Here is a 20,586-nt window from a genome sequence, read left to right as displayed (position 1 = left end):
CTCATCTACCCAAACAATAACCCCTAAAACAGTCCCTCCTGGTCTACCGCCTCTCATTTGATCCTTGACTAACCTTGTAAGGTGGGTGAAGTAGGTGTATTATCTGCCTTTTACAACTGGAGAAACAGGTCGGAGAGCTTAAGTGAATCACCCAAGGTTTCCCAGCTGTCAAGTGGTGGCGCCTGAGCCTGAGCCCAGATCTGCTGCCTCCAAAGCCCATGCCTTCTACCACCTCAGGCCTCTGAAGGAAGGTGAGAGGTCTCGGGGAACAGGGGGCACTGATGAAACATGCTTGGTTTACCTCTAGGCTGGATGACTGAGGCCCTGAATGCCAGCTTCCATCTGTCACTAAGTCAGGGATGATGTCAGCAAATAGCAGGGCAGGCCCCTCACCCTTCTAATGAGGTCTCCACTTGCCGCCAAGTGTGTGGCATAGAGTGATGTTTGCTGCACTAGGTGCATGCCACACCAGTGCAGAATGTGATGCGATGTGGCTCAGTGAGGCCGTGGAGTCCGTCTTCCCGGGAGCTGACCACAGCCTAACAGCAGCCAGCTTTCTCCAACCTGGCCCAGGTGCCTCTAACAGGTTCCTGCACATCCTGTCACTTTCCTGCAGTAACCCTCCTTGCCTCTGCTTTCCACCAGCTGGGGAACTGGGGCCAGATGGCCTCTCGTTCCTCCCTCCCACTTCTCTGGCACATCCAAGAACAAAACCAGGCAGGGCAGGGACAGGGCGCTCATCATTGGTCCAGCTTAATGGAAACTTTCCCTTGCCCCCTGCTCCCCCTGAAGAAATACAGTGCTTGCAAAATAACAGTAAGAATAATGCATGGCCGGGCGTGGTGGCTCACGCCTGTAATCCCAACACTTTGGGAGGCTGAGGTGGGCAGATCACCTAAGGTCAGGAGTTCACAACCAGCCTGACCAACAAGGAGAAACCCCATCTCTACTAAAAATACAAAATTAGCCGGGCGTGGTGGCGTATGCCTGTAATCCCAGCTACTCAGGAGGCTTAGAGGCTTAGGCAGGACAATCACTTGAACCTGGGAGGTGGAGGTTGCGGTGAGCTGAGATTGCACCCTTGCACTCCAGGCTGGGCAATAAGAGCGAAATTCCGTCTCAAAGAAAAAAGAATAATGTATTTTTTAGGTCAGTTGTGGTGGCTCATGCCTATAATCCCAACAGTTTGGGAGGCCGAGGCTGGAAGATCACTTGAACTCAGGAGTTTGAGACCAGCCTGAGCAACATAGCCAGACTCTGTATCTACAAAAATTAAAAAAAAAAAAAAAAAAATTAGTCGGATGTGGTGGCACACACCTGTGCTCACAGCTACTTGGGAAGCTAAAATGGGGGGTCACATGAGCTTGAGAAGTTAAGGCTGCCGTGAGCCATGATTATGCCACTGTACTTCCAGGCTGGGTGACAAAGCAAGACCCTGTCTTTGGAAAAAAAAAAGGATTTTAAAAAATAAACATTTTAGAGGCCGGGCACGGTGGCTCAAGCCTGTAATCCCAGCACTTTGGGAGGCTGAGGTGGGCGGATCACGAGGTCAGGAGATCGAGACCATTCTGGCTAACACGGTGAAACCCCGTCTCTACTAAAAAATACAAAAAACTAGCCGGGCGAGGTGGCTGGCGCCTGTAGTCCCAGCTACTCGGAGGCTGAGGCAGGAGAATGGCGGTAAACCTGGGAGGCGGAGCTTGCAGTGAGCTGAGATCCGGCCACTGCACTCCAGCCCGGGCGACAGAGCGAGACTCCGTCTCAAAAAAAAAAAAAATAATAAACATTTTAGAATAGTTTGAGATTGACAGAAAAATTGCAGATAGTACACAGAGCTCCCACAGACCCATTAGTCAGTTTTCCCTATTGTTAACATCTTCCACTAACAGGTGGCATTTATCATAATGGATGAATCAATTTTGATACATTACAAACATACCTTATTTGAATTCCCCTAGTTTTTACCTAATGGCCTTTTTCTGTCCCAAGATCCCATCCAGAACACTACATTTCACTGAGTTGTCATGTCTCATGTCTCCTTAGACTCCTCTTGGTTTTGACAGTTTCTCATTCTTTCCTTCTTTTTGATGACTTTGACAGTTTTGAAAAGTATGGCCAGGTATTCTGTAGAACATCCCTCAGGTGGGATTTGTTTGATGTTATCCTTATGACTAGATGGGGTTATGTTTTTTTGTTATTGTTTTTTCAAGAGACAGTGTCTTGCTCTGTTGCCCAGGCTAGAGTACAGTGGATCATGGCTCACTTCAGCCTCAACCTCCTGGGCTCAAGCAATCCTCCTGGTCAGCTTCCTGAGTAGCAGGGACCACAGGCACACACCACCATGTACAGCTATTTTTTTTTTTTTTTTTTCAGTAGAGGCAGGCTCTTGCTACGTTGCCCAGGCTGGTCTTGAACTGCTAGACTTAAGCGATCCTCCTCCCTTAGCCACCCAAAGTGCTATGATTACAGGCATAAGCCACCGTGCCAGGGCCATGCATAAGTTTTTTTGGAGGAAGGCCACAAAGGTAAAGTACCACTCTCATCACACATCAAGGGTACATACTATCAACCTGCTTCATCATGCTTATGCTGGTGTTACCCTTCATTGCCTGGCTGAGGTAGTGTTTGTCAGGTTCCTCCATAAGGTTACTTTTTCTCCCTTTCCTGAATGTATCCTTTAGAAGGTAGTTACTATATGCAGTCCATGCTTAAGAAGTGGGGAGGTGGCTCATGCCTGTAATCCCAGCATGAGGCAGGTGCATCACTTGAGGTCAGGAGTTCAAGACCAGTCTGGCCAACATGATGAAACCCCATAGCTACTAAAAATACAAAAATTAGCCAGGCGTGGTGGCACACAACTGTTAATCTCAGCTACACAAGAAGCTGAGGCAGGAGAATCACTTGAACCTGGGAGGCGGAGGTTGCAGTGAGCTGAGATCGTGCCACTGCACTCCAGCCTGGGTGACAGCGCGAGACTCCGTCTCAAAAACACAAAAAAAGTGGGGAGTTATGCTCCACATCCTTGAAGGCAGAGCAAATACATAAACTACCTGGAATTCTACATGAGAACACATGGGAGATGTTTATTCTCAATTTATTCAATCATTTCTTTATATCACTATGGACTCATAAATATTTATACTTCATATTATGTTCCAATGCTACATTTATGTTGTTGCGCAAATTGTTGCAGTTTTGCCTTTGGGAGCTTTCTCAGTTGGCTCCTTTGTCTCTCTAACATACCCCATACTTTCTTACTTTCAGTAATAGTGCATTTTTATTATCCCTTTGCTTTCAATGAGTACTGCATGTTGGTCATTGTTCACACTATGTAATGGGTACATTTAGGTTCAGTAGACTGTTCTCTCAACCCTTGATCACATTACAGTCTTTCCATGAGTACTGCATGTTGGTTACCCTGAGTGTGAGACTTCATTGCCACCTTCTGTACCCATGATGGCTTGGGCTGATGAGACAAAGGAGGCAAGGGGAGCCTGGGCCCTCAGCTGCTGGGCCAGGGCAGGGCTCAATGTCACAGCTCTGTCAAGAGGGAAGGGCTGCAAGGGCACTGCTCCCAGGTGTGCTGAACGGAGAGGTAGCCAGGTAAGGCAGATGCAGATGGTGATGGTGATGACAGAAGTTCTGGGTGTCCATGATCCTTGCTAGGCTCCACCCCCAGCTCCTCCCCTCACTCTCCGGGGCAGTGGCTGCCATGTGCCTGGATACCAAGGGATCAGTGAAAGTGGAATAGGAACGGTGACCCAACCTGTGCAGAGCAGGCAGCTCTGGCCCACCCTCCCTTCACCAACAGCCTCCCCCAGCCTCTCTGGACAGCTAGATGGGGGCTTTTGTGGGCAGGACAGAAGGAGAGCCCATCAAGAGCTCGAGAAGCAATCACCTGGCGGTCCTGCCCCACCCATAGTGCCAAACCACTCTCACTGAGGGCCCATCTCCTGAACTCCTCTGGCACTCGGAGCCCAGACATGCCCATTTGTGCTAAATGCCTAAGTCTCATCTCTAACTAAGCTTCAAGGCAAGGCCCAGCCTTTATAAGCTGCCCAGATTGCCCCAGTAGCCAGCACAGTGCTGGGCTGAGGCTACGTGCTGTTCAAATACCTGAGGGTTGAACTTATGCAGAGGCAACCCTGGAACCGCCCTATCAAGGGCACAGAGATGAAGGTGCATCGCGAGGCTGGAGTCCACTGGCACACGCACATCTGCATGTGCCAGGCACAGTGCTAGGGGTCCAGTAGCAAGTGCACAGACCAGCCACTGACCTTGTGGGGGCTCCCAGTTGGAAATACCTGCACACCACCACTGTGCACAAAGGGCCCTGGATGGGAAACATGGTCAAATTGTTGGAAACAGGGTCCCTCCTTCCTCCCCAAAGTCTCCTACAGCCTTGCTGCAGTAGGTATTTGCTGTGGACATGACATTCCTCCTCTTAGTTGGCTGGTTTTGCTGTGGCCTCTGGCCCAAAGCCGTTGGCCACTGTCCTTTAGTCCAAGATCTGCCCCTGCCACCCCAGAGCTGTTGATGGCACTGGCAGATAGGAAACAATGAAGCTCTCAAGCACTGTGCATGGGAGCCATGGGCTGCCAGGCTGCCAGCTGGACACTGGATGAGTGACCAGGGGTGCATGCCCACTGGGTTATTTTTTGAATCAGACTTTGCACGGCTCAATCCATACTCTTGGGTTCCTGCAGAAGTAGGCTTCCGGAGAGAAGGCGCCCCTCCCTCTATAGGCCTACAGGCTGTCAGGCTTGTTTTTCTTGACAGGAGGCTTAATCCTTCACCATGTTCAGCACTGGAGTGGAAGGTTTGGGTTCAGATTTCTTCATATTGGATCCTTGATTCTTTTTCTTCTTCTTCTCTAGCCTTTAATTTACTGGAAAAAATTAATAGCAGAGACTGTGCTACATAATTTTGCCCCGAGCAGGCTATGGGTATACAAGAGCCCCACCCTGCAAAGGACATCAGAGGAAAACAATCCTAAATAGGGCCTGGCAGTCACAACAGGCCTGCCGGGGCAGCTGGCATCTAGCAGAGGGCACAGGAGGGGACCTGCTCGGCTGGTTGTGAATTGTCCAAGGCCACCTGCTCGGCATTCTTCTAGACACACCCATCCTGCTGGGTGTGCTGTGTGTGCATGCGTGCACGTGGGACCCAGAGTGAGCTAGAGCATGAGGGCCCCTCGGCCCAGTCATGAGGCTCATCTGCCCCACCTCACCCACCAGGCAGATTCTGCTGAAGGGGTGCCTGAAGGGGAAGGCTGAAAAGCGATGGCTTGCCCACTGTCATAACCAGCCCTGGGCAAGAAACACAGGGCAGGCACAGGATGCGCTTGCAGTATCTGCACCTGGCACAGCGCCTGCCACCCGGCACTGCAGAAACACAAACTGAAACTGGAATGAAGAACAGCACAAAGTCACCAGTATGTTAATGGTTAATGGCTCTGAGCCAGCCCGCAAGGGTGTATTTCATTCCCCAACTCCATTTTTTTTCTCCAAAAGGTAACAGATTTGTGGTCTTGCCCAAGTTCCTTCAGAAAACATACACATTTTTACTGCCTTTTAGCATTCAACATACATTTACCTCCCCTTTCAAGGATTTTAATACACTAAACTCTTATTACATCAGAGAAAAGGAGAGTTTATTCACTCCACATTTTTTTTTTTTTTTTTTTGAGAGGGAGTCTTGCTGTGTCACCCAGGCTGGAGTGTAGTGGCGTGATCTTGGCTCACTGCAACCTCTGCCTTCCGGGTTCAATGGATTCTCCTGCCTCAGCCTCCTGAGTAGCTGGGACCACAGGCGTGCGCCACCAGGCTCAGCTAATTTTTTTTGTATTTTTAGTAGAGATGGGGTTTCACCACATTGACCAGGTTCATCTCAAACTCCTGACCTCAAGTGATCCACCCGCCTTAGCCTCCCAAAGTGCTGGTATTAGAGGCGTGAGACACCACGCCCAGCCTCACTCCACATTTTAACAAAACTCAAAAATGGCTGCACTGTCCAGGACATCTGATGGCAGACAGACCCAAGATTTGACAGAATTTATTGAGTATTAAATGCCAGGAACAATTCATGGGCTTTTCACACTCCTTTAAGCCTCACAATGGCACTTGGTGCTATTATTGTCCTTACATTATGGCTCAGGAAGCCAGAGCAATGTCACCCCAAAGTTAAGAGTCGTAGCTGGCATGGCAGTCCAGACAGGCGGGCTCAGAGCCCCTAGCCCTATCCGCTCTGTCAGTCATTCTGAAGCTCCTTGGGCTCCTTCCCCACACCGACCCCAGTAAAACACCAAGAAATGACAACACTTACCAGCAGGGTGATGAGGGTTTGCCAGGAGAGCCTCCAAAACCCATGCACAGGCCTGCCTGGTGCAGTCACCCAGTCCTACCTATAGTTAGGCCTGGCTTAGCCAAATTGGTTTTCTCCCTGAGGAAGTTAACTAGAAAATACGTTATTCCCTTCCCAAGGAAACTCTGGGGATGTATGAGTTAGCTGCTGCCTGAGTAGACCCCAGGCACTGAAGGAAATTCTCTGACTATTCGCTATCTAGCAGTGTAGACATTGGCAAGCTCTTTTTTCCTACCTGGGTTTCCTCTTCGGGCTAGAAAAACAGTTTTGAAGAAAGGAATGCTCTAGTTTCATGTTCCCAGAGGCTTTTGAGAACGCAGCCTGGTGACCAGGCCTGAGAGAGAGCCTTGCTCTGGCTGGATTATAAAACCTGCCTGGGGACCAGAGGCCAGCCAAGGCATGCTACAGAAATAAGTGCTGCCCCATGTCATTACCCCTGCTTGGGGCTTCTAAAGGGGGTGGTGGAGGCAGCCCTCAGCTTTCTTCCTTCTTAAGTTTAATAACTTGGTAGCTCAGCCAGCCCCCTAGAGCATCGGAGCCCCACTGGGAGCACGCAGACTCATGAAGGCAGCGCTAAGGGTTGAATTATAACAAGCCTACCTCCCCCACTTTCATCCTGACCTCAGAGCCACTTCGCTAATTCAGCTCAGCTGTGCCTAACTTCCCCAACAGCGTCCTTTTGGTTCCCCGGGTTATATTACTTTTGGGAGTCAAACCTGAGTGATTTAAGCACCACCTGAAAGAGCTTGTTAAACTGACTGGTGGGCCAATGCACACTTTAGATCAGAGGAGTTAGAGCCCAGGAATCCTTTTAACAAGCAGCCCTGGGCATGATCCAAGGATCCCACTTTGAGTAACACCACATGGGGCTTCTGAGCAGTTCTGCCTGGGCCTCCAATAGTGTCCAAAGCTGAGTGACGCCACTGAATCGTGGTGGGAGGGAACGGGCAGAGCCTCGCTCGTGTTGACACCAGATCTGATTAATGTACCCACAGGGGCCGCTTCAGTCTTGAAGAGTTTGTCAGTCCAGTCCTGGTGTCACCTTGCTCTCTTTAGTAACTGTGCCTGCTAAGGATGGGGCACATCTCTGAGGACTGGGAAGCATCTGACACACCAAGAAGTCAACCCTTACTCACTTTAGGGAAGGTGTCCGGGTGCTGGCTTGTTCCACCTTGCTGAGCCAGCCCTGCTCACATGTTTTGTGTAGATAATGGCAGCAGAGGCACCTCAGTGCTTGCCTGGTCCTGAGGTCAAGCACACTATAAGCATTATCTCATTTAATCCTCATAACCATCTCATGAGGCTAGTGCTATTATTATCCTCATTTTATAGATAAAGATGCTGAGGCTGGGAGAAGTAACACAGCCGCCGAGTGGCAGAGACAGGACTGTGAACCCAGCCAGTCTGCTTTCAGAGGCCAAGCATAAAACACACATGATATTATCAGAAACAGAATTCTGCTTACTTTAGTCCCAGTTCAGGGCTCTGGCTCCCGTCGTCTACTCAGTCTTGTTTTTTAAATGTCTCAGCTAAGATGACAGCTCTGTGAGCTTAGGTTCTTTACCTAAGAAGTTGTCAATGTTTTACAATGGGGTTAGCATGTCAAGAACTTTAAAAACTGGGCCATTTTAAATACCCTTGCCCTTGGGGCAACGGTAAAGGTAGGGAAATAGCAAGCTTAACAGACCCCTCAGTGAAGCCACCTGCCACAGTGACCAAGCAAATCTACAGCTTATCTGGCTTTGTGCAAGTGACTGTCCAGAGTAATGTAAAAAAATAAACCAGAGATTACCATGACTGTGAGAGTAAGCTATGGTCAGACTTGGGTATCCTGAGGGAATACTCACACTCACTTCCTAGACACACATTCCAGAAGGAGCTTTGGCTGTGACTTTGACTTGTCCCTTTCAGCTGAGCAGTCTCCAGGCGGAGGTCCCCTGCCCTGTGTTCCTGTCCAGGAAGCTGCTTCCAGTGGTACCTCCACCCCATGCCAAAGTCCGCTCACCATGCCAATCAGGTGGTTCAGATTTTCCAGCCACCTAGCCACTGTGCCCCTTGTCTTCTAACTGGTTTACTGAAATCTAGAGAAGCCTAAGCTCAATCCTTTGTCTAGGCAATATACTGGACCAGGGACTGGCTCTCAGGGACACCACCTGTCCCCATGCTGGCTTGACTGCCCCTTACTGTTTGCTATCTCCCTACTGGGAGCCAGCTTCACATGACTTCCATCTCTGCATCAACACGGCTTCACCCACAGCTCGCTTCTAACACCAATACTAAGCAAATCAACTGTATACTTAAGCCCAGATATACAAGGAGATATAGTTAAGGGCAATGAAAAAGAGGAAAGCATGTTAACCTTGAGGGCTTTAGGCAATAACCTGATTCTCATTTCCATTTCTTCCTTATTACAGTCTCTTTCCTCTTCCTGGAAAAGAAGTACCTTTAATAAATGGGATCTTGCTTTCCCAACATTTTTCTTTTTCTTAATGTAATCATGGCCTTTGGAGGCTTGATCATGTTTCAAATTGCCTCTTACAGAGACATGACCCATCCGCCCCAGCTCCCATTAAACAAAAAAAGATATTATGGATTTGACATACAATTGGTAAGAGCCACAGTGCTCTCCACCATTCTAAAGATAGTGACAAATCCAAGAACTGATTTGACTTGACTTCCTCTGTGGGTCTAGGAACAGCAGTATTTCCTGTCAGCCAGACAGGAAAACCAAGGCTGAGCTGTGTTCTGGCCATAATTCCTTTTTCTTCCAAGGTCAAACCAGTTCAGTCTGGTGTTGGGTCCCAGTCTGAATAGAGCTAACTCGGTGCAGTTGGAGCCTTCTTGACTTCCAGTCCTTGGCAGCTCTGCTGCCTCCTCTTAATAAACTGGAACTGTCTAGAAACTGAAAGGTCCTGGAGAACAGCCACCTCTGAACTGGGCACTCATTACCAGGAGAACCTGAACCACAGCTCTGAGCTACCAATTCCCCCAAAGGTCACTTGCTTAGCAGAAACTAGATCTAGAAATGTTGCCACAGCTAAGGCTACATCCCCGTTGAACCTCAAAAACCTCATCCAATGAACAAAGCCATCACCACCCATTTACTCTCAGGCTGGGTTGAGAAAGGGGGAGAAAGGGGGAAGCAACTTTGACTTATGGCTGTTCCTGGTTCTGCAAGATCAGGTAAGCCACCTCCACTTCTCACTCAGGCTTTCACTGAGGCCCTAACAGCTTCCAGAGGGGTCTCTCACCAACCTTGGCCTTAACAAGGGCAAGAAGACACCACCACCAAGAAGGATAAAATAAGTTTTTATTTATAGTCTTATAGTAAAGGGGGAAGCCTTAACTTGCAAGACAATTCTTCGGCAGTATGTACAACATACTTTTTATTTCCATGGAATGGAATCAAACACGAATAGAGACTACAGAGTATACACTAGAAATCAGCGAATGCCAGGAACGGAGTAGGAAAAAGACAAAGAAATGAGGCCTAAACACACAAAACCCTTCACTGGGATCTGTTGACCACAGCCAGAACCAGGGCTGGATCACGCAATGGAGACAGGTTCCAGGACAGTAGGAAAGGAAGTGGGGTGCAGGTTTAGTACCAGGTAAATTGCTCTTGGTATTTACATACAAAATCAGTTGGCTCTATTTCTTAGAAATACACACAGGAAGAAAGAAAGATTTCATCATTACTTTATGAATCTGTCGCTTTGCAAGACCGACATCATCAGAAATAGGTACAATTCACTCAGATTCAAATTTAAGTAGCAGGAAATAAATATCAAAACATCATCACTGGCCCTCAATACAAAACCTCTATGCCACCCAAAACACCCTCCCTGTCCCAACCCTTAAATGGCCACTCCCTGGTGGCTGCTGCTTCACTGCTGCCATCTCCCATACATACCACAAGAGTGTCACACGGCCCTCCGTGAGGCTGGCACCGCAGGCTTAAACAGCTGGCTGAGAGAAGCAGGAGTGAAACATGCGAGGGACTCTGTGCTGCGAATCTGTCCCCACTTTCTTTTTATACCACAAACTTCTTTAAGAATCTGGTCTTTCAATAGGAGCGATACATAGCTTTTTAGAAAAAGGAAAAAAAAAAACCCTTAAAAAGGAGGAGGGTTCATTCTGATTACTCCAAACCGGTCATCTTCTCAAAGTAGAGCAGTTCAGATTCACAAAGTCTATCAGAGGTGAGGGCAGACCAGGAGGCCGCCTAGGCAGGGCAGGCGTCCTCCGGGCATGTGCCCGGCAGGGCTGGAGGAGATGGTAGGGTGGGCAGGACACTATGTGCTCAGAGGTCTGGCCGGCCGTCTGTCCTCCACAGAAAAAGCTGCCAAGTTGGGGTGTTTTGGTTTAAAAATTCCTGGTGGGGACAGGGAATCCCTGAAGGGAATACGTTAAAAAAAAATATACAGTGGAAATGGGGAAGGAGAACAAGAGCTGTTGTCCAAGAGCTTCTACGTAAAAATAAAAATTTAAAAAAGAAAAAGGGAGAAAGAGAAAAACAGAGTCTTTTAGATGCTTCTGAGGGTTCTACCGATGAACTGAAAGGAGGATGAGACGATGGAGACAGACAGTTTTTATTGCTAGCCTGCCCCGAGTGGCTTAGCTGGCCTCCATCCGGAGCTTCTTCCTGCTTTGGGGCTCTTCAGGCTCAGACTCCGAGCTGGAGTCTGAGCCCCCATCGAAGGCAGAGATGGTGCTGCCCTTGGCGTTGGTGTAGAGGCTGTTGTCTGAGGAGGGGTAGTTGGTCTGCAGTTGGGCACTTGACCTCGCCTTCTCCAGTGCACGGACTAAAAGGCAACCAAGGGAGTGTGTTACTGCCTTCTGGAGACTTGGGGAGTAACCGAGTCTCAGACTCAGGGTCCAGCCTGTTCTTCCTAAGGGCTTGCTTGTTGGCCCCTGAGGCTCAAGATGCTCAGAAGTACTCCCTTCGGGTGGCTGTTCACTCACACACTTCATTTCCCTCCCGCCTTTCCCAGCTGGACCAGGGAGCCAGCGGATACTCTGCAATCCCACCCAACCCCAAAGAGAAGGCTTGTGATGTCACCGTCCTGCCGTGGAAGCCCCTGCGGAGAGACTGGAGCGTGAGCTCCCTGTGGGATTTAGAAGTGCAATAACAGAGGAGAGGCTGGCCCAGGAGCATGAGGCTCCACAAGGTGTGAGGCCACACAAGAGTAGAAACGGATGACATAAGACATATCAGCCAAAGAACAGTTTTGGCTTAGCTCTCGTGTACAAGATCCACTTGAAATGACAAGCTGGACACTTGGAAGCAAGTCACCAATATACATAAAATACCTGGGCTTTTCCAATAGCCCCTACATGCAGGCTGCTTGGTCTATTAACCAACCCACTGACACCACCCACTGCCCATCTCTTGGTTCAGCTCAGCTTGAGCCTGGAAGGTCAACCTATTTATTTTATTTTATTTTATTTGAGGTTTTCTAACCCAGGTGGTTACTTGCATTTCCTTTTACTTGCATCTTCCATGAGGGAGGAAGAGAAGTGAATTCCCCAGGAACAAACAACTTGATCAGCTCTCGCTTTCCCCTGTGGTTGTAGGAAAAGGCGGGTGTGAGCATTGAGAACAGCATGGGCCTAGCCCACAGGCTGCCCCAATTGGACTACCATTGACAATGGGGAGGGCTCACTGTCCTTGAACACCTGGAATCTCTGGTACTTACATAGCACATTCCACTCTAAGGACCTCAAAGCTCTTTTCAGACACCTGATGCCAGGTGTGATCCCTACTGCAGGCAGAGCACCTGAGCCCCAAGAAGGGGAGAGGTCAGGCCAGAAAAGATACAAGTCTCCAGATGTCCAACTTCCTAGCTTCCACTGTCTCCTCACTGGCACCTCAGGTCCTTCCTCAGGATGGCTCTAACACTCAGCTACTCAGGCCCCAAGAAGCAGGACCAAGCCTGCTTCTGAGCACATACTCCATGACTGGCTCTGACTCTGCAGGCCCAGGTGCCAAAGCCTGACCCAGCCAGAGCACAGCAGGGCCAGCTGCCCCACGAGCTTTGGTGCTCACCTTGCTGCTCCAGAAGAGCATTCTGCCGCTTGAGGTCGTCAATATCTTGCTGGTGTGTGTGGTTTTTCCTTCGCATATACTGGATATACTCTGTGGCTTTGTCTAGGATTTGGGCCCGGGATGCCTGTGGCAATAGGAGAAAAAGCACAGGGGACAAAATAAAAACCGAATCCAGGCAGTGAGGGAACCCGGCCTGCAGCAACTGCTTGGGTGGCTGGAATCAAGAGGATAAGGTGGGAAAAGGCCGAAGAAATACAGTAATGGCTACTGTAGGCTTTCTCTTTTTGTTGTATTTTTTTTGAGACAGAGTTTCTTGTTGCCCAGGCTGGAGTGCAATGGCGTGATCTTGGCTCACCGCAACCTCCGTCTCCCAGGTTCAAGTGATTCTCCTGCCTCAGCCTCCTGAGTAGCTAGGATTACAGGCATGCGCCACCACCCCCGGCTAATTTTTTTGTATTTTTAGTAGAAATGGGGTTTCACCATGTTAGCCAGGCTGGTCTTGAACTCCTGGCCTCAGGTGATCTGCCCACCTTGGCCTCCCAAAGTGCTGGGATTACAGGTTACCCCGTGCCCAGCCTGTTTTTTTTTTGGAGATGTCGTCTTGCTCTGTTGCCAAGGCTAGAGTAGAGTGGTGTGATCTCAGCTCACTGCAACCTCCACCTCCCGGGTTCAAGTGATTCTTCTGCCTCAACCTCCAGAGTAGCTGGGTACAGATGCATGCCACGTTGCCTGGCTAATTTTTATATTTTTAGTAAAGATGGGGTTTCACCATGTTGGCCAGACTGGTCTCAAACTCCTGACCTCAGGTGATCCACCCACCTCGGCCTCCCAAACTGCTGGGATTACAGGTGTGAGCCACTGCATCTGTGAAGGCCTTCTTTGTGACATACAAGGTCCCAAGTGCTTTACAGAGCTTAACTCGCAAGCATAGTCTCAGAAGTAGCTCTACTAGGAACCCAAGGATCAGAGAAGTATACCAGTTTATTCAAAATCACCAGCTAGACAGTGGCATAGCCTGGATTTAAAATCAGAGCCATCTGATTCCTGAATTGTACTCCTCTCATCCCCTCTGGTTCTTTAGGTTGCTTTCAAATCTTTAGCTTGGCTATGTCTGGAAACATTAAAATACTACTTAAATGAAAGCTTGAGGTCACTCATTCTGCTAGGGCCTGGCTTGAGATGGGAATGGGTATAATGTGTTTCATCAAGACCCAAGATCCCAGCCAGACTCTGAAGCCATGGTTAACTATTCCCAGCTGAGCGATGCTGTGTCACTATTTCAGCTCTCCCGGCTAAAGAGACTTTCATAAAAGCTGTCGGTGCTTGATGTCAACACAGGAAGAGCATGAGATTGGGCCATTTCAGGAAGCAACCACACCTCTACAATGGCTGTGGGTGGCCTGGGTACTACCTTGTTAGAGTAAGTTCGTAAGTCAGTAACATGGATGTCATGTTACTGTGCCCCTAGACCTCAAACTTGTCTGGGAGATTCTCTCCAGGCTACAAACATAGTCAGAGTTACTTATGGCCAGGCAGCCAGCCAAACTGGTAGAATAGTACAAAGCCAAGAGAAGCCCAAGGCAGGGTAGCCTAGTAGCTTAAGTATGGCCTTCCAGCCAGAGGCTCCTGAGCAGCCGGAAAGCTTCTTACCCAGGGTAGGGAGTGCTTGGCAACTCTATATTACAAGCGCAATGGGTCCTAAAGAACCAGAACACAACAGCAGGAGAAAGACAAAGAAAACATGTACACCGTGGCTAGCAAAACCAGATCTACTCATATTAAATCCTAACAATCTCAATTTATAGACCTCAGTTTGGGCTGCGTTTCAGAAAGGTTTGTAAGGCCTGTGTTTATTCAAAAGTCCTCACAAGTACTAGAATTTCCAGGCTTTCCTCTTATAGCACCTTAAGGTAATTTCCTCAAGGAAACTGTTCATAACCATTTTTATCAGGTGCAAATTACGTACAAGGTACTGGGCAGATACTGTGGGGGAAACAAAATGTATTAGTCATGGCTTCTTTGCCCCAAAGCTTACTTACTATCTAGTTGAGGAGATAAATATGTCTATACACAGACAAATCACAGGGCAGTGCTGACAAGCGTAACCTGACTAGCAGAGATTAGAGATACCACGGGAAAGATGGCTTCTGGCTGGGGTGAATACCTACTGTGTGCCAGGCACTGGCCTTGGTGCTGCATGTGTGCATGCAATGCGCTCCTATCTAAAACGGCGAGCACTGTGTTAGACCAAGGTGGCGTTTGTGGGAAAAGGTCACTCTGAATAGGGAGAATAGCACAGGCAAGGTGGGATGGGGAAAAAGTGAGATGCGTTTCTTTAGTTGAGTCAGTCAGCTTATATAGAAGGAATGAGAATTCCTAGCCTAGCAATGGATACTTCAGACACTGTTTCCCATTTCTGCAAAGGGGCCTTATTAGGGTTTGATTATTACGTGACAAAATGGGGTGGAAAAAAGAAGGACATAATTAGAAGTGACTAATTAAAATATCTTCCTCTCTGGATACTGGAGATGGAATGAAAAATGATTAGTATTGATGAGAGGTGGTAGAGTGGTGAGGAAGAATTTGGGAATTTGGGGACAGAGGAGTGCTCTACATGCTTCTCATTAATGGGTTCTGTGGCTGCAGACACATTTCTCACCTTGCCTATTCCTCATCTGATTAGAAATTCTCTAAGACCCCATCTAGCCCTCCAAATTCTACCCTTTCCATCACCGATGTAATTGCTATGCATATTTACATCCCTCTTTTTAAATTTGCCTATGTAAAAGCTGTTTTTTCAACTAACAGTTTCCAGAAGGCAACATTAGCTCCTAACTACCCATGTGCATCTGGGACAAGGGAAAAAATGCACAATCTCTGAAACCAGAGAGCACTTGCAAATGTTCAGTGATAACTTTTAATGAATGACCAGACTGAGTAACAGCCTTTGTGTTACCAGTTTCTCCTTCAAATATTTATACATGAAACCAGGGAATTAGGATCAAGAAGTGAAAAGTGAGCAATAAGCACAGCAAAACAAGCCAGAAGAGAGAAAAAGATCTGTGAGGGATGGCAGTTTCCATTTCAGGGCTAGTTTTTGGATGAAGATAAAATTCACGGATGTTCAGAACATAGTGTCTTGGGAACAAGAGGAGGCCAAAGAAGGCTGGATTGGTTCAAACCCAGAATGAAGCCTTCAGAATGCTAAGCACAGCCCTTCCTCCATCCTCTGCTGAAAGCAGAATTGCCCCAGGTCACTTAGGGTGCCCTGATCCCTCAGCAAGTCCAAAAGAATGGTTCAGAGTTAACTTTTACTCTTCCCAAGGAACACAACAAGAATTAAGATCCAACAAGAAAAAAAATTTAAAGCACAAAATATAGAAATACCCCAAATTTGCATGTGCATATAGTCCAGGGAAGAAAAAGCAAAAGGCTGAAGCTAAAAATGCTAGACTCACCTGCAATCCTCCACTCCCATCTTTCCACTCATACGAGATCATGTTGCCAATCACAGCATGAAGGTGGGGGCAAGGCCATTCCTTGTCTTTATGAGCTTATAATATGTGACTAGTAAACACGAAGCCATCAAGAAACCCTGGGATTTATGGCATGGACTATGGAATAACCCTGGGCTTTCAGTTTCTGTTTTCTGAAAATTGCTCTAAGTCAGCTGAGTCAACTGCCTATCTTCATGTGAGTATGACTGATCAGATAGAACTTGGTAAGTCAACATGTCCACAGAACAAGTGCTGCCTTGGGTACTCAGTAAAAACCGGAAATTATTTTTCCTGCTAGTTTTTATAATTAGCAGAATTATCATTTTGATTCTGTCTTTGTGAACACAAACGGCTCTTTAAATGGTTTGGATGGAGCCCTGAGACAGGGTGGATGGTGGCTGAAGGGACTGAAGAGGTAGCCAGGCCTCTCATGCAGCCATGTGAGTAAACGCAAAGGGCTCAGCAGGCCTCTCTCTCACCTCTGGGAGCCACACAAAAGGATGCTGGGTAGCCTTGCCAGATCTTGCTCCATAGCCATGGCTGCACACAGCAACACAAATGACAATGATGATGATGGGGGTGGTAACAATGGCAGCAGCTAACACTTACTGAGTACTTACTAAGTGCCAGGCATCCTCACACAACCTTCTGATGTTTTCCCTATTTTATAAATGAGGAAACTGAGACACAGAGCTGTAATTTACCCAATGTTTTGTAAACTAGTAGGAAGTTGAATCAGGATTTGAATCCAAGCCTCCAGAACACTGATATTTTGGGAACACAGGGGAAGCTACGGAACTAATTTAAAAAGATCAATAGAATTGCAGGGACAGTGTTGTCATGGAGGGGAAAGTTGGAGGAAAAGGACCACGAGAGAGTCACCTGATTTGCCTACAAGGACGTCAGTGGAAGACCCTAGTGAACGTGGTTTTCTTGGAGGGGTGACAGCCAAAGCCCAATGGTAAATTGTCTCTGCACGGGTAACAGGTGTAGGAATTGAGTTGCAAGTAAGGCAATGATGAAGACTAGTCTTCAAAATTTGGTTGAAAGGTAAGAAGTAGGCCAGGTGCGATGGCTCATGCCTGTAATCCCAGCACCCTGGGAGGCTGAGGTGGGAGGATCACTTGGGCTCAGGTGTTGGGGACCAGCCTAGAAAACACAGCAAGACACACAGGCTCTATAAAAAAAATCAAAAGATTAGCTGGGCATGGTGGTACACAAATGTGGTCCCAGCTACTTGAGAGGCGGAGGTGGGAGGATCTCTTGAGCCCATGGGGCTGAATCTGCAGTGAGACACGCTTGTGCCAACACACTCCAGCCTGAACAACAGAGTGAGACGCTCCATCAAAAAAAAAAAAAAAAAAAAAAAAAAGTGAAAACCGTAGTTTGTAATAGCAGGATAGCAGCCCTGAAGGAAGGTTATTTTTCTTCTTTTTTTTATTTTAAAGACAGGTGAGAATTAAACAGGCTTCTAGCAGAAACACATTGAAAAGAAAGGCCTTAAGATGCAAGCTAGCTTGGGAGAAATGACCTAACCATCTGGTCTGGAGGGCGGAAGTGGAAGGTTAGGTGGGGGATGTCAGCTTCCCACAGTACTGCTGGCTTCATGACCTTTTGGCAGCCCAGAAGGATAAAAGCAAAATGAAGAATGTAGAAGACCCAGGGTGTGGCAGAGGGTCTGGCAGGTTCCTGTCCCTCCTACTGTGTATGCTGCAGCTGCGTGTCCATTTGCATTCCCTCCCAAGGCAGTAAGCAGACAGAGGGAAGGGCAACCCTCTCAAGCAGAAGCGCCCACTGTCAGACCTCTGCTTTTGAACAGCATCCACCCACTCCACACATCACACCAAGAATTGACTACGTATGTTACAAAAGGCCCCAAACCCAAAAGATGTGGATTCTAAATAGAACCATTTAAGGCCCCAAATGACTCCTGAAGTTGTTAGCACTGATGCTTCAGATGAAGTCTAAGGTTATTAAATCTCATTTAAGGTAATGGTTCTCAAAAATGTTCAATGTAAGACAAGAGTTCCAAACATTTCTGGAGTTATAAATCTTATCACAGTAACTTGGATTTCTGTAAAAATTCAAGTTGTTTTAGAAAGTGGGTGGGGAGAGGTGAGGAAAAGAACAGTAGTGCTAGATTGTTAACATTAGGAACACCACTGCCCTTCCCTAGGGTCCCAGTGCTGATGTGAGAAACAATAATCTTTTTTTTTTTTTTTTTTTGAGATGGAGTCTTGCTCTGTTGCCCAGGCTGGAGTGCAGTGGCCGGATCTCAGCTCACTGCAAGCTCCGCCTCCCGGGTTTATGCCATTCTCCTGTCTCAGCCTCCCAAGTAGCTGGGACTACAGGCGCCCGCCACCTCGCCCGGCTAGTTTTTTGTATTTTTTATTAGGGACGGGGTTTCACCATGTTAGCCAGGATGGTCTCGATCTCCTGACCTCGTGATCCGCCCGTCTCGGCCTCCCAAAGTGCTGGGATTACAGGCTTGAGCCACTGCGCCCGGCCGAGAAACAATAATCTTAACTCTACTGAACACTTTTGCTCTTCAGTGCCAAAAACAGATGCCAGTGGGCTGATGTTACAGCTGTCTTGTTTCCCTAAGAACCAACATGCCATATCTGGAGGGATGAAAAAAGAGGTACTGCTGGACTCAACAACTGACATCCGTTTTATTTTTCACTAGTTATTTTAGAGAAAATGAAACAATTTATTTTCTGAAAACTGTGTAAGCTTTTATACATATGAAGGTAAAGGGAGGGCCCAGGGCTAAACTGGTGTACATTTCCATGTGAATAAGCCATCTTTTGAAAACCAAAACGAAAGAATATGCACAATAAATCTGGATCCACATTAAACTAGTTCATTCAAAAATGGAACCCCATCAATGCCAGCAAGGGAGCCTGGAAGGTTGTAAGGTCAGAGTCAGCACAGACCCATGGCTCCTTGAAGGCTTCCTGCTGCCAGGGCCTCCCCAGCCACAGGACCATTTTGTTGATCACCAGGGAAAGCAGAGCTATCAGCCCTGCAAGCAGCTTAATTAAAGCCAGGAGTAAGACATTTGTTTAAGGGGTCAAAACAATCCTTTTTTAAATCTTTCATTATTTTTTCTTGTGCCCTTGGTAGCTTGAAATGAAGGCATGGCATTTCTGCATCGAACTTTGACGATAAAGGACAGGAGTACACAATTTCCAAAAGAGGAAATAGAGCTAGTTAGTAAACATGTGGAAAAGCAATTAATTTCAGAAGTAATAAATAGAATACAAAATTACTAACCTTTGTTTACTGAATTAGTCACCCTCTTCCAAAAAAAAATTCCAGTGATAATGAAATTGGTACTCTCAAAACACTACCAAAAGACTACTCTAGAATTTGCTTAAAAAAAGAAGTGGAAGAAAGAGGATATAAAAACCATCCTCTTGGAAAGCATTTTGGCAATACACGGAAAAAGGTCAGATGCTCACACCCCTCAACCCAAAAATCCAACTTCTCGGAATCTACAGAAATGGCTACATATACAGAGATGTCCATCACCATATTAATTATAAATTTTAAAAACTGAATGCAACCCCAATTGCCCAAAAGAAACATGCCTAATGACTAAACATGAGCACACTGTATGACCTGGGGAAAAAATATATTATGTAAAAGCAGCAAGCTATAAATAGCACTTTCCCTGTGGGAAGCATGTAGATGAAGAGACCAGGAAGGAATACACAAATTGCTAACACTGTATTTCCTTGCTTCTTAGACTCCATCAATAAATCCATGGATTGAACAATAGCAGCTTTTGGGGAGGAAAAAAAGGAGGCAGGTTTCTTTTCACATCCACTCTAAGATGATGACTAATTCAGTCACATTAAATGGGGCAGCGGGGTACGGAGAGTCTATTTTTGGATTATACTATCTGATCTGATAGTCACTAGCCACATATGGCTAATAAACATTTGAAATGTGAGTACTCGGAATTGAGATGTGCTGTTAAGTTGAATTTAAAGACTTGGTGAATGAATAATTTTAAATACATTGATTACATGTTGAGATCATATTTATTTTTGAATATTAGGCTAAATAAATTGTATTATTCAAATTTTCACCTGTTTAACTTATTAATTGGTTCTACTCGAAAATTTTATTTAAGTTACATTTAAAATGCATTTGTGACTCACACTAAATTTCTGTTGGGCAGCATTTGTCACAGGATCAAAGAGAAGGCTGTAGTTGTGTTACAGGAAGGAAGGACTCATGTTTTTTCTTCTTACCATTTTTCTAAAGTTTTTGCAACTTTGTTGGAGGAAAAAAAAAATGCTAAAGTCAAGGCCTGGTAATCAATCCCTATCCTTCTGAATCTCAAGATGCAAAAAATGTTAGGTGAAGAGCTCTCTAGTACTCCTGGGGGAGTGCGACCTCTCCCACTCTGTATGACAGTCTCCCAGAAGGAATAATTAGATTCCTGCCCTACAGGAGCATACCATTTAGTTAGGTGATAAGATAATCACAGAAATTAGGGAGACAGAGGAGAGGAGAGGTCCCACAAAAGGCCACAGAGGTTCATGGGAGGGTTCTAAGGGTGGGGCAGTATTTGATATGGGTCTCTAAGGCAAGGAGCTGGAGACTGAGGGAAAGGAGGAACTCAGGCAGGAAATAGAGGACAGACTGCAGGTAGATCTTGTGAGC

At 47.0% G+C, this 20,586-nt stretch overlaps 1 protein-coding gene across 6 annotated transcripts in view; it reads right to left on the bottom strand.

The window, feature by feature from the left end:
- Window positions 1-9,656: 9,656 nt before the first annotated feature.
- The window catches only part of MAX (MYC associated factor X), a 28,702-nt gene continuing 17,772 nt past the window's right edge, over window positions 9,657-20,586 (bottom strand). For 2 of the 6 annotated variants that reach the window (XM_033187725.1, XM_033187726.1), the window contains exons 3-5: window positions 12,413-12,536; window positions 11,844-11,928; window positions 9,657-11,168 (exon numbers count right to left, since the gene is read on the bottom strand). In XM_033187725.1, the coding sequence (XP_033043616.1) occupies window positions 10,981-11,168; window positions 11,844-11,928; window positions 12,413-12,433 (294 nt within the window). In that variant the 5' untranslated portion in view covers window positions 12,434-12,536 and the 3' untranslated portion in view covers window positions 9,657-10,980. Of the gene's footprint in view, window positions 11,169-11,827; window positions 11,929-12,412; window positions 12,537-20,586 lie in introns of all 6 variants that reach the window. The other 4 variants (XM_033187723.1, XM_033187724.1, XR_004431559.1 and 1 more) reach the window with 3 other exon arrangements.

The sequence above is a fragment of the Trachypithecus francoisi genome, unplaced genomic scaffold (assembly GCF_009764315.1).
Source record: "Trachypithecus francoisi isolate TF-2019V2 unplaced genomic scaffold, Tfra_2.0 Lachesis_group3, whole genome shotgun sequence".
Taxonomy (NCBI): domain Eukaryota; kingdom Metazoa; phylum Chordata; class Mammalia; order Primates; family Cercopithecidae; genus Trachypithecus; species Trachypithecus francoisi.
Note: the sequence above shows the minus strand (reverse complement) of the source record. Positions and strands in the feature narration are given on the sequence as shown.